The sequence below is a fragment of the Setaria italica genome, chromosome IX (assembly GCF_000263155.2).
Source record: "Setaria italica strain Yugu1 chromosome IX, Setaria_italica_v2.0, whole genome shotgun sequence".
NCBI lineage: Eukaryota > Viridiplantae > Streptophyta > Magnoliopsida > Poales > Poaceae > Setaria > Setaria italica.
In genome coordinates, this window is record NC_028458.1 from 51,249,578 (window position 1) to 51,262,436 (window position 12,859).

The window sequence follows — 12,859 nt, forward strand, 5'->3', positions numbered from 1 at the left end:
TTAGGTTCAAAGATTGTCCATAGGCTGATGCTACACGTACATGGTGAGTCAGCACTCAGCAGCAGTGTCACAAAAGTTCCCGGATCGATGGATCGAGTGGGGGTCGAGGTACGCAGTAAGTTACGGAACACCCCATAGTAAAAATCTTCACCAAGTTCAAAAATTTCACAATCAAATACGTCTAGCTCCAACAACTCGACTCTAGGAAAAACGTGGAGGGAGGTAGATCCACGTTTTTTAAGTATCTCAAGAGGTGTTTCGAAAAACTCCTTTTCAGACCTCGGGAGTTGGTGGTTATTTACCCACCATTGCCACTGGTTACACAACTTACTCCGTCGTTTCTATTTTGGTGAGACTTACACGGACTATCTTCTTCCTCGCGCCACCCCTGACCTCCCGCACGCCGGGCCTCGCCGCCTCCTGCCCGACGGACCGCGCCACCCCTGCGCGCTGGGCCTCACCGCCCCTTGCCTGGCGGACCGCGCCGCCCCTCGCCCGGCGGACCGCGCCGCCCCCTGCATGCCGGGCCTCGCTGCCACCTGCTCACTGGAACATGCCGCCCCCGCCCGTCGGCAACGCCACCGCGCATCCGTTTCTCGTTCCCCATGCCTGCTTCTCCTCTTTAGCTCCTTACAATGGCAGTACAGGCCGCCGCAGCTCGCCGGAGTCTCACCGGCGGCAATCTACTTCGCTAGCGGTGGAGGTGTGTGTCGGCCGACCACTGCGCCCGTGTTGAGATGGTCGGGATGGTGCTTCGGCCGGTCACCACCAGGCGTGAAGAGAGGAGAGAGGAAGAGGTGGGGGAGAAAAGAGAAGACAATGACATGTGGATCCATTCACAAGGGTAAACAATAAGTTCCCATGTTTTTGGAGCTGGAGCACTGCAATCAGCCAAACACGTACCTAAGCTCCATGCTTTTCTAGAGTTGGTGAAGTGGAGCTAATTTTTGGGAGGTGGAGTGCTTCCAAACAGGTTCTAACAAAGATTTTAACAAGATTTTAACAAGGATGTAACGAAATTGTACCATGATCCCCATACGGGAATGACATTCCAATTTTTAACAACAACAATTTTGTTTTTCTTTTGGTTCATGACACATAAGATAAAATCAGGTTGCACACCACCTGGAAAACCTTCTTTGGATTTACCCAAGATCTTTGGAATTCATTTATTTCACCTAAAATGACACAAAAAACTAAGTCATGTAAAATTAAGATTGGAGTATATAAGGTCAGTTGCAGTGCACAGTTTCATTACAGTCTTATCAAGACTGGGAACTAGATAATTGTGCCTGTTGAGTGTCATGAGGATGAAACTTCTCACATATGATGAAACTCTCAATTCTCTCTCCTTTTAAAGATTTTGCCAAGTCAGCAAAATTGTTGATGTGGCATGAAATTTAAAACCCATAAAACTCCCACTGAGGGAGTGTTTGGATACAAGGTGCTAAACTTTAGCAGGATCACATCGGATGTTCGGATGATAATTAGGAGGACTAAACATAAGCTAATTACAAAACTAATTGCACAGATGGAGTCTAATTCGCGAGACGAATCTATTAAGGCTAATTAATCCATCATTAGCAAATGGTTACTGTAGCACCACGTTATCAAATCATGGACTAATTAGGCTTAATAGATTCGTCTCACGAATTAGACTCCATCTATGCAATTAGTTTTGTAATTAGATTATGTTTAATACTCCTAATTAGTATCCAAACATCCGATGTGATAGGTGCTACAGTTTAGCGGGTATCCAAATACCCGTGAGATTGGGCTAAGAGAGTCGCTGAAGACGAACGAAGACACTACACTTAATAAATTTTCTTTTACCATTCTTACGTTTTTTTTTGTCTAATCGCTCCACGGTCTGTTTTGGGAAAAGTACCTTGTACGATGAATATCAGCCCATCGATAGTCATACGATGCGATTTGACAAATTTAAATTGAAATCAGCCATATCAAACACGAAAAAGAAATATTGAAAAACGCTATGTATCCTTAGGCCTTTGCCGACCGGAACGGCTGTTCTCCTGCCCATTCTCAATTTCTCTCAGTCAGTCCGCTTTATCTCTTTCCCCTATCCAAGCCAGAAACCCCCGGAAAGCCCCGAGAACCTCCCCTGCCATGGCGACCGCCGCCCAGGCCGCCGCCGCCGCCGCGGCCTTCCTTTCGTTCCTCTCCTCCTCCCCCACCCACCACACCGCTCCCTCCTCCTCCGTCTCCCTCGGGGCAGCCCCTATCCTACGCGTCTCCCTCCGGGCCGCTGCCACGGGTGGCCCACGGCTCCCCTTCCACCTCCGGGGCCGCCGCGTCGGCGCCGTCGTCGCCCAGCTCCCCACCACGTAAGAAGAAATGCTGATAGTCCAGCCTGTCACCTGCGTTAATCATCGCTCATCTCGGGCTGTTATTTTTTCTTAGCCTTAAATCTCTTGGAAGTTAGCACATCGATACGCTAGTTTGCTTGTGATTTATTTTAGTATTACTTTATGATTTGATGGTAGTGATCCTGGAATTGCATTAAATTTTAGGCATCCAGAGGTAGCTTCTGGGGACAAGAAGATCAGGTAAGCTAACCATTCTGTATTTACTTCCTCAGGGACAATTAGTGTCTAATTGTACGCATGTAGCTGACATGATGATTCCTCCTAGATGGTCTTCAAGGGCGGTGCGGTCATTTGCGATGGCGGAACTGGAGGCACGGAAGATGAGGTATCCTACCACAGGCACGGAGGGGCTCCTCATGGGCATTCTTGTTGAAGGTGAGGCAAGGGATCTTAGTTTTTTTTTTCAGTGCCAAACTTTACTTTTGCACTGACTATGGAACCATGTCATAACTTAGGTGTGTCAAATTAGTTGTGAATTGTGAGTGTGTATGGAACAGAAGAACTGAAACAAGTAGAGATGGTCTTTGAGCTACAAATGGAAGGGGGATGAAAATTCAGGATGATATTAGGCTCTAGGTTGTAGTGACAGCTTTAAGGCTAGTAAGACACCCAAATGCATCATCAACTGCTAGGAGCATAGGAACTTTTGTGGTTTTGAAGATGATGCATTTTGTGTATGGTGTATGCGGCTAAAATGTATTTCTATGAAATGATAAAAACATAGCAACTGTGCACGACATCCATATGCCAGTGACTTGAATCTAGTGGATACTGAAAAAGTAGTATAGAAGCATTAAGACCAGTGCGATGAACTGCTCTGTAGACTGGATCGTTGATTGGCTGACTAATTTAGTTATCTAGAGCTTATAGCATCTGTATACGTATAGATGCAGTAATAACCAAAAACACTTCTACTTATGGAGAACCACGTGAAGCCAAAATCCATGATATTGCTACGCACTGGCCTCATAGTGTGAAACCCACATATAGTTCAAGATGCAGGAGACATTTGACTTTTTGACCTATGTTGCTGATGTATAGTGATAGTTCTAATGAGACCTGCAGTCCTAACCGAGACCTTTGATTAGTAATGAGGAGTTCAGACATGGTTTGTTCTGTGAAAACCTACTGTATGCTCCAAAATAACATTCACATGCTTATAAGGAGCCTCATAGATCTTACATTAGCAGTTCTGGCTGGCTTGTGATATTGTTGATGATATTTCTCTTTTTATCTTTAGAATTGACACCTAAGTTCTAAAGCTATAATCAGTTCACATGTTTTGATAGGCATGTAAACATCGTCCTAGGAACCTGATACATAGTGTGGGGAATATGCTAGTTTTACCATGACAGCATCAACTTTGAGTTAACATTTGTTATTCTCAACAAATTTGCCACATTTGTGATGCATATTGCATTGCTTGAGCCACTAGTCCATTGTTTTCAGGAACTAGTGGTGCGGCGAAACTTTTGCGTGCTAATGGAATCAACCTTCTCAAAGTGCGTGAGGAGGCAGCAAATGTGCTTGGGAAATCAGAAATGTTTTACTTTAGTCCTATGCATCCACCATTGACAGAAGCTGCACAACGAGCCCTTGATTGGGCTGCCAGTGAGAAACTGAAGTCAGGTAATTTCTGTTCAACATACGAACTTCCATTGTCGTTCATCACTCATTTTTGTCGAGAAATTAAACTTGCTTGTATGTAGTGCCACCTCCTGATTGCACAATTTAATTTGCTTATAGTATTCCACTATTCCAGTATGTATACAGATGTTTGTTGTAACCCCTAGATATTGCAAGAATGACTTAATCTTTCCCAATCCAAAAGTTCTTTCATCACGTTGTATAGTCTATTTTGCCTCCCAATTCCCTGATTATCTAGAAGGATGCTGTTTGGCACTTTGGCTCTCTTCTTTACAGGAGGTATCTAGTTGTCAACTAACCTTCGCAACAGCTTAGACTGCAAAAAGGATCCTCCACTCATGGTTCAGGAGTGCTTTTTCCCCAGCATTAAGGGTTCCTAGTTACTGTAGATTCTGTGCATTTTTGTCGCTTTCATATACCATGGATTAAATATAAAATGTTTTGCAGCGCATAATTTCTGCCTATACACTACTGATGCACCCTTCTAACTACATTGTTCGCTATATGATTTACTGGTTAGGCTTGATCATGCAACAGGGTTTCACTTTATTTATTTCTTGTTTTCTCACAATTTATCTAGAGCTATAGTTTATTCCAACACACTAGAGGCAACTGAGTTGTGTTCTGAAAGAAACGTTGTTTCAAATACTTCATCTGGAGGTATAATGTTGGCTCTGAGACATATATCTTGTTGGAACTAGTTTCTGGTCATCCTGAACTCATCTTGCTCAGAGGATTTTATTCTTAATTGGTGGTGCAAATGTTGGCATGAAACGAAAACGACATTGATAATGCTGTAAACATTTTTCTCCAAGTAAAGGGATATCCCCCAAACATCAGACCTTACCATGTTCCCAAGTCCCAACAGTGGCGCTAAAACCTTAATTTCCCCTGAACTGAAAATTTACCAACTCCATGCTTGCTATGGTTTGGTAAAGCTATATCATAGTCTTGTTCAGCAGATATAGTTGTGGCTGAAGTTTTTTTTTCCTCAAACACGCAGGAGAGCTACGTGTCATTATATTGAGGAGGAGAAAAAAACGTAGCCCTTACATTACATGCACATCCCCAGGCGTGCACACACAAAAACAAAAAACGACCACAGCCGTGAAGAAAACCTAGGGCAAGAAAGCACTAAGCCCTTTTGCACCTGCCACACACCACAATCTAGCCGCATTCTTAATGTTGCGTATGGTAACCTGGACATTTCACGATCTTTCCTCGAACATGCAGTCATTGCGCCATGCAACCAGAATAGCTAGCGAATTGAAACCCATCTGGAACTTCCATGGGAACCTACTGCTGTGCATGCCACCACCATTCCTTGGACACTAGTTGTTGCTAGATGGATTAGAAGTGATGGTACTGTATTTTGTATGCAATACAGACTGAGGCTACCTTTTGTTGCCTTTTCAGCTCAGCGTAGCGCTATTTGATGATATATTGCAAGAGAGTGCCCATTAAACTTATGCCAGGTCCATGTTTTTTTTCCATGTGTTGCATTTGGATGAGCAGACTTGGTTCAGTTTTTTGTGGGACCATGTTTATTCCATGTATTGCATTTGAATGAGTAAAACCGGCCCATAGTACCAGAATATAGTTCTTGGGTTGGTAGGACCGTAGGACTTCAGGCACGCTGAACTGAAGGCTCATCTCCACTTTGTTCTGTTCTGATGAGTCATAATTTATGTATTAAATTTGAAAGTGCAATAGATGATGAACTAAAAGATCATACTTGATTGTTTCTGACATGACATGAGATTTTTGAAGGGCTTGGAGAAGGCCGCTTGGCTTTAGGCACTTAGAGCACAGATTCTGACCTGATGCCATTTTTGTTATATACCTAGGAGTAGGGCCTGGAATTTAAGTCACGTGCTCTTGGTATTGCAAAGTTTGGTAGGCATCACTGCCACCACTAGTTTTAAATTATTAAGAAACCGTGCACGAAATGGCCATATCAATGGCCAACTGTAGCTACAGTGCATCCTAGAAGGTGTTTGTTGTTATTTGAGTAGGTCTCTTGATAAGATTATAGGCCTGCTGGTGAATTTTCAAGTCCAAAGGCCCATGGGCCCCCACTTTTTTAGACAGTCCCAGTGGTTAGTTTTGGCTGGAGTTTTCCTGGAGGTTGCTACAATTCAAGAGTACATGGATTTTTATGACCCTTCATTTAGCATATCTAGTATATGATCCTTGTGATGTACTCCCTCCGTCCCAAATTGTAGGTCGTTTTGGCATATTTAGATTCATAACTTTCACTATGTATCTATACATAGTGTATATCTAGATGGATAGCAAAATCTCTGAAACTAGAAATGCCAAAACGACCTACAATTTGGGACAGGGAGTATTTCATTTTTTAATTCTGATGTATTTCATTTTTCTTCCATGTGTCTATCTAGTATATGATCCTTATTTCTGTGCAATTAGGTGAGGATGGAGAAGTAACTGCCAACCATTTGCTGCTGGGGATATGGTCAGATAAGGAGTCAGCTGGCCATAAAATTCTGGCTTCGCTTGGGTTTGATGATGAGAAAGCCAGATTACTCGCCCAAACGGTAATACTCTGTCCTCTGTGCAAAGGTAGATATTTCATGATGAATCATTTCGTGGTTTCTCAAATCGTCTATTTACCGTTTGCAGGCCGATGAAGAGGCTGCAATGAGTCCTAGATAGCAAAGTGAGGACCTAGTTATTATTCTACTTCTCTGAGGCTGGTGCTGTGCACTTGGCAACCTCAATGCTTACTGGCGCCTCGAGTTCCATGGGCGCTCATCTAGTTACCTGGAGGTTGCTTCTGCAAAGTTTGGGGCATGAGATGTGTTAGGTTGAATCTGATATTTGACTCTCACTGAGTCACTGTTGCTGATGCCTGTAAAAACATTGCGATTTTCTTTGCACGATTGCTTTTGTTCCTTGCGCAGCTGGATTTGTGAACTGTGAGGTCAAATCCGATGTTTGTACTCACTATTGCTGATGCCTGCAAAAGCATCACGAATTCTTTGCACGTTGAGCTTTTCCCTGCGCAGCTGGATTTGTGAACTTCTGGTAAATGACCTTTTTAGGGTCCAGATTAAGTGGACATGATGCTTCCTTCAAGAGTTTTTGTTCGCTTTACATCCTGAATCGGCGAAACCTGACCAGCAGTAAGCATTTCGCTGAGAGTGACTGATAGTCTGTGTCCCCAAATGTTGAAGGAAGATATGGGACGTTTTCATTAGATGCAAATAACATACCATATGGAAGTCTTTTTAAATTGAATCATTGTTTGCCATTTGGCAAAAAAAGAAAAAAGAAAAAAGAAATATACTTTCTATCAGTATTCAGGCAGGGGAAGCTTCGCGTACTTTACACCAAATCTGCACGAGGTTGGTACTTGACGCTATGCTTTGATTCCAAGAACATCTACCTCCATATCTTTTTACATTGTTTATTGCCATTGTTCACCCTGCCTTGTGCATCAGATTCAGATCTCTGCTTATTTGCACAATGCTAATCAGCTGACAGAGACTGTATCGGGAGGGTTACACATTGCGTTCGTGGGCAGAGAGGCGTCATGCCCTGACACGACGCATGCACAGACTGGAAGCCGACGCCATGCCGGTGGCCTGGCGCAGTCCGGCGCTTAGGTTTCGGCTGCCAAGTCCCCATCAGGCATCAATTCCATCTGCCATCGAAAGAACATCCCCTTCCTATTGGGTAGGAACTCGGGGAGACGGATGGAACGGACAGCACGTGCGCGCTTCATGCTTCCCGTTTGGGTTAGCAAGGGAAGCAACAGGATTAATGGCGGATCATTCTTGCGTGTCAGCAACCGCACTGACACTTTGAACCAAAACTGTTCTCATTTCAGCTTTCTGGGATCTGTGTATTTGCCAAAACATGCTGAGTCCACATTTCAAGCTGTTGTCATTACATGCGACAGTAAGAAGCAGGGTATACAGTTGTTTGTACTGCTGCAGCCTGCAGGGGAGATGTAAACTTGAAGCCTCGTGCTTAAGTACTGCTAGCCGGGATTAAACAAACCTCCAAGTTTAATGAGCATTAACAGATTAACAAGCAAGAATTGTTGTGCAACTCCGTGTTGACTTTTGACTCTTTCCCTGCCATGCAACATGTTCAAGCGTGTGGAAGGCTATAAACAACAGGAGAGTTTCACTTCTCCAAGCATGTGCACTATTCTTCTCAGCGTCTCTTTTCTTCAGTTCCTTAGAATGTTTGCATCAAAAAGCATGTAGTACCTCGGCTTGTTTATTCCTTGGTTGGAGTTCCCTTGGGTCCTAATTCAGATCTCTTTGGGAGCAGTGGCCAGTGAACATCCCAAGTCTCCTCCACACATTAAACTAATCACTGTCAAATGTCTAGTTTCTCTGCCACTGCCACAAGCATGCACGAATGATGAATCCATGAGCACTGTAGACATCTAGATTTCATAGCTCAAGTTGAAAAGAAGACCATACCCTTCCTCTAGCTGCTAAAATGGTTTGACTATTAGAACTGCACAGAATGGGCAGTGCACGTGCTTACTTTTGTTTTTTCAGTCTCGCACGTGCCATCTATTGGGTCATGTAGGGGTGGGTGTACTCTGGACTGCAGTGCTGGAAAACTTTTAGGAAGTGGGTAGGTTTTCTTCTGGTTCCCCACATTGAAGTCCCCCCGCCACTGCCACTGCCCACTGCCAATGGAACCGAGTGGGAATCTGGATTTGGTCCTGCAAAGTCTCACGTCCTCCAGGTGTACCGGCTCCTGCAGTCCTGCTGCATGCACTCTTCGTCCAATCATTCAGGTGTCTCAGTCGCCTCAGCATTGATGGTGTGGTTACTGGCTGCACTGTGCCACTGTACCATCGATTTTGGCTTGGCATAGACATAGCTTTGTCCATATTTTTTCAATGGAGAATATCATGAATGTGATCTTTGCAATGTTTTGTTGCTATTCTTCCCTGTAGTCACACTTCAGCTTGGAAAGAAAGGGACATAACACAAACAGGTCATTATGTGTTAGAAATCGCGACAAGCTCATGAAAACATGGATGAAGAGGGACATGTATGCAATAGAATTATCAGGTCAAGACATTTCTGTTATCTAACTGGAAGTACATGCCAGGAGCAGCTTGTATATTTGTTCTTGTATGCTGGGGCCGGAGCATACCCCTAGGCTACCTAGAGCTGATGCGGCTCCTCTTTTCTGAGATAGCTGTCGGCAAATCAGATGGTCACCCTGCTGCGTTCGGAGCTGACATCCTGTCACTGAAACCCATTACCTCCCGCAGGATTTCGGGGGGGAGGTACTCCCAGCTCACTGAAAGCAATAGAGAAATCGCGGGAGGTGACAGGCCCACACGCCTCAGACCTCAGCAGCTAAGCTTTGGTGATTTCTATGCGCTGACCACACGAATGGAAAGGAACAACTAAAACAATTGTGCTTACTCCTACCAAGGCCACACTTCCCCTAGGTGGATCTGTTAATTCTGTGCCATGTACTCCCTCCATTCTTTTTTGATAGACCTATTTCACCTTGGTACAATGATCAAGGAGAATGAACCCTCTTATCATCTAATGAATCATGTTATTAAAGTACTCCTCGTTATCGTATACATGAACCTCGGTATAGATGTCTTCATATACATGCACCAATTATTTTTTTAGAGGAGTTGCTCTGCTCGGGAATCAAATAGTCATGTATGTCAAACCCGCGTTGGCAACTCAAATAAGACTATCAAAAGAGAAAAATTTAATTTTGCAAATAGACCTAACAAAAAAAAGAATGGAGGGAGTAACGTAGACGTACCAGCGGGTTTTTTTTTCCCTTCTGCATTGAAATGGCATGTTAGGCACTTCCTCCCGTAGCGAAACATGCCATTTTGGTTATGGTCATGTCTCTAAAAAATAACCTTGGCCGCTTTTAACTTCTATTGTGATATATTTAAAAATATTAAAAGAACATCAACAATAGTGTGAAAGTATTTTTGAGATAAAGTTTGTGTATACTATGATCTCTATGTTTGATATGCATACTGAAATGGCGCGTAGATGACGCTTCAACAGTTCTGCATGTATGTCCAAAACTACATTCGTAGTTGCTACTTATAATTGGTATAATGCATGTCGTGATGTGTGTCACTGAGGACCATTCAATCCTATTTTCTCTCCAATAACATATACGAGTCCATTTAGATTTTTTCTACGTCAAACTTTTTAAATTTGGAAAATAATTTCATAATAATGCTTTTGGAAAGATTATTACTATCATAGTTTTTATAGGAAATAATACTTGCATAATAATTTTTTGGAAGGATTGCTTTCATAATTTTTTGTAGGAAATAATAGTTTCATAATGTATAACATTTTTATCTAATATAATTTTTATATAAATTGCTAAGTATTATAATGGAGATCGAATGATGTCCTAATAGACTTATATTCAATCATGCATGTGTCGCTTGAGGAATGGGATTGCCAGTCATCACCACTTCATACCTACTAACAGATGTCAGTTATGAAAATGAGAAATAGTGATGTAATCCCATCAAATTCATGGGAACATGATTAGCCAATTAATCTTCATATATGATGAGGTGCTTGATCAAATCAAACACCCATATACTATTACTGAGGAATAACAAGGTGCTTGAGTATACATTATTTGCATTTAACAAAGAGTGTTGGAAGTTGGAAGTATTTCTTTTGCTGGGAAAACTAGGGGGGTTTTCTGCTGTCTATTATACGTAGTTAGACAACTTTAATTTCGAAATAAATAATGGTAGAGTTAGACTTGCAGCAGTGTTCACATTGAAGAAGTATAAAAACTCAGGTGGCCTCCTCAGTCCTCACAGTACAGTTAGGAATTTTATTGACTTGACTTGCCCCACTACGGCCATGGTCCCTAGGTGCCTAGGTACCTCGCCATGTCACGCAATCAAGTTGACGTGTCAGCTCTTACTACACTTCCCGTGTGGTGGCTTGAATTGGTACCTCCATGCATGCAGGCAAATGGAAAAATAATGGGGGAACTTGTGAGCAATCCGTTCTGCAAATGGAGATAATGGCGTGGCTTGATTTTGTTATTAGCCAGTAATCTGAAACTTCCCATATGGCGGTCTTTTTTTTTTTTTGCTGGTGAAAACTTACTCTGCTCTCCACACATGTTTTGGCAGGTACCTGTTCTAGCTAGCTAGGTACCTGACATCACATGGATTGTCGAGGCCTCCTGGAAGCCAACGAGAGCAACGTTACAAAGGCAGCTTTGCGAGCTTCCTCGCCCCCTGTTTTCATGGAGGCTGCTCCTCCGTCGTCGTCCCTGCAGTTTCCCCATGATCTACGACCGAAAGCTTCAGTCAGTAACCGCTCAGCTTTTACTGGCTCGAGACCGATCGATCGACGATGATTTCACCATCAGCTTTACTTGTGTGATTAGTCAACGAGTGTTTGAGTGTGCCATGATCGATCTAGCTCGCTTCCACGCGTGTGAGCTTGCTTGATCAGCCCATGCCGTACGCGTAGAGGTCGACGCGGTTTCTTCCTCCGCACAGTAGCTCCAGCGGCTCGCAGAAAATGTACGCGGCGAACAGTTGTTTTCCGTTTCAGCTGGCACGAGTACAGTTCATTCATCATCCCAAGTCCTTGGGGGGCGGCGCGTAAAGCTGCCGTGCTTTCCAAGGTGGATCGAAGAAGCCAGCAGGGCCGACGCGGCGCGCGGCGGCTCTGTTCCGTGCCCTCTCAGTTAATCTGGTCGAGATGTTTGGGGCAGAACCGAAGTGCCGACGCGCTCCAACTTCCTGCGCGCGCGGCTCGGCTTGCATCGGTGGCGGTTCCCACGCAAGGCGGTGGTCGTCGTTTGGGTTAAAGCATTTTCGGTCGAATCTATGGCTTTGCAGCGGAAAAGGAAGAAACGGGCGATCGCCGAAGCTCGTGGCCGCCAGTCCGCCGCATTCCTTTTTGTTTGTACGAAACGTCATTACGAGGGGCAAAAATATAATTAATTAAGCTTCTGCACGTACGTATATATGTATATATGCTTAGCTGCTGATGCGTGGTACACCATATCTTTAAATTTGTAGTACTGAATCCGCAAAAAAAAAAACTTGCACATTATCATTGCCAAATAGCTTAGGTAGCGGGGCTTGTACGTCAACCGATCCCAATCTAATTATTCGCCGTGTTCGATGAAGATCCAAATTAAATCCCATCCAAAAAAAGAAAACAAAAAAGGAAAAAAATAAATCTAGCTTGTGGCAGTACAGTTGGGACGTGGCGGACGTAGTACACGTCGCCACTATAGTAGCTAGCCTCCGTATGCGACGCAGCAGGGGGCATCACCGAGCGATCAGATCACCCTACGTGGGCCGGAACGAGCGCACAGTGTCCCGCTGCGTGCGTGCCGGCCGGCGGGCGAAGCCTTTGACCGAGACGTCAGGCGCCCGGGCGGCCGGCCGGCCGGCTGGCTGGCCGGCTGTTGTAGCTGCTTGCTACTACTAGTAGGCCGCATGGCCAGTGAAATCAGCAGCGGCACGCAGCGGCAGCGGCGAGCTCTCGGCTGGCCGCAATAAAAGCGCACACATATGGCGTGTGGAGTGGAGAGGATGTCATGTTAGGGGGTGTTTGGGAAACACCTGTTAAAGTTTAACACCTGTCACATCGGATGTTTGGATGCTAATTAGTAGTACTAAACATAAGCCAATTACAAAACTAATTGCACAGATGGCGTATAATTCGCGAGACGAATCTATTAAGCCTAATTAGTCCATGATTTGACAATGTGGTGCTACAGTAACCATTTGCTAATGATGGATTAATTAGGCTTAATAGATTCGTCTCGCGAATAGC

The 12,859-nt window shown here is 44.1% G+C and overlaps 1 protein-coding gene across 2 annotated transcripts; it reads left to right on the top strand.

Annotated features, from left to right (window-relative positions):
* Positions 1 to 2,017: 2,017 nt before the first annotated feature.
* On the top strand, positions 2,018 to 7,133 carry LOC101767049 (ATP-dependent Clp protease ATP-binding subunit CLPT1, chloroplastic). Of its 2 annotated transcripts, none has more exons than XM_022823434.1 (6): positions 2,018 to 2,345; positions 2,505 to 2,567; positions 2,653 to 2,762; positions 3,837 to 4,016; positions 6,465 to 6,592; positions 6,678 to 7,133. In XM_022823434.1, the coding sequence occupies exons 1-6, from the start codon at positions 2,128 to 2,130 to the stop codon at positions 6,708 to 6,710; spliced, it is 732 nt and encodes a 243-aa protein (XP_022679169.1). In that variant the 5' UTR covers positions 2,018 to 2,127; the 3' UTR covers positions 6,711 to 7,133. The 2 variants fall into 2 exon arrangements, with proteins under 2 accessions (XP_022679169.1, XP_004985010.2); XM_004984953.2 differs by having other exon boundaries at positions 2,532 to 2,567.
* Positions 7,134 to 12,859: the final 5,726 nt, after the last annotated feature.

Bases quoted from the DNA above. Each gene is read 5' to 3' on its own strand.
- LOC101767049 (XM_022823434.1), top strand. From the start codon at position 2,128: ATGGCGACCGCCGCCCAGGCCGCCGCCGCCGCCGCGGCCTTCCTTTCG. The intron at 2,568-2,652 runs GTAAGCTAACCA...GATTCCTCCTAG, and splicing joins TCTGGGGACAAGAAGATCAG to ATGGTCTTCAAGGGCGGTGC. The intron at 6,593-6,677 runs GTAATACTCTGT...TACCGTTTGCAG, and splicing joins CCAGATTACTCGCCCAAACG to GCCGATGAAGAGGCTGCAAT.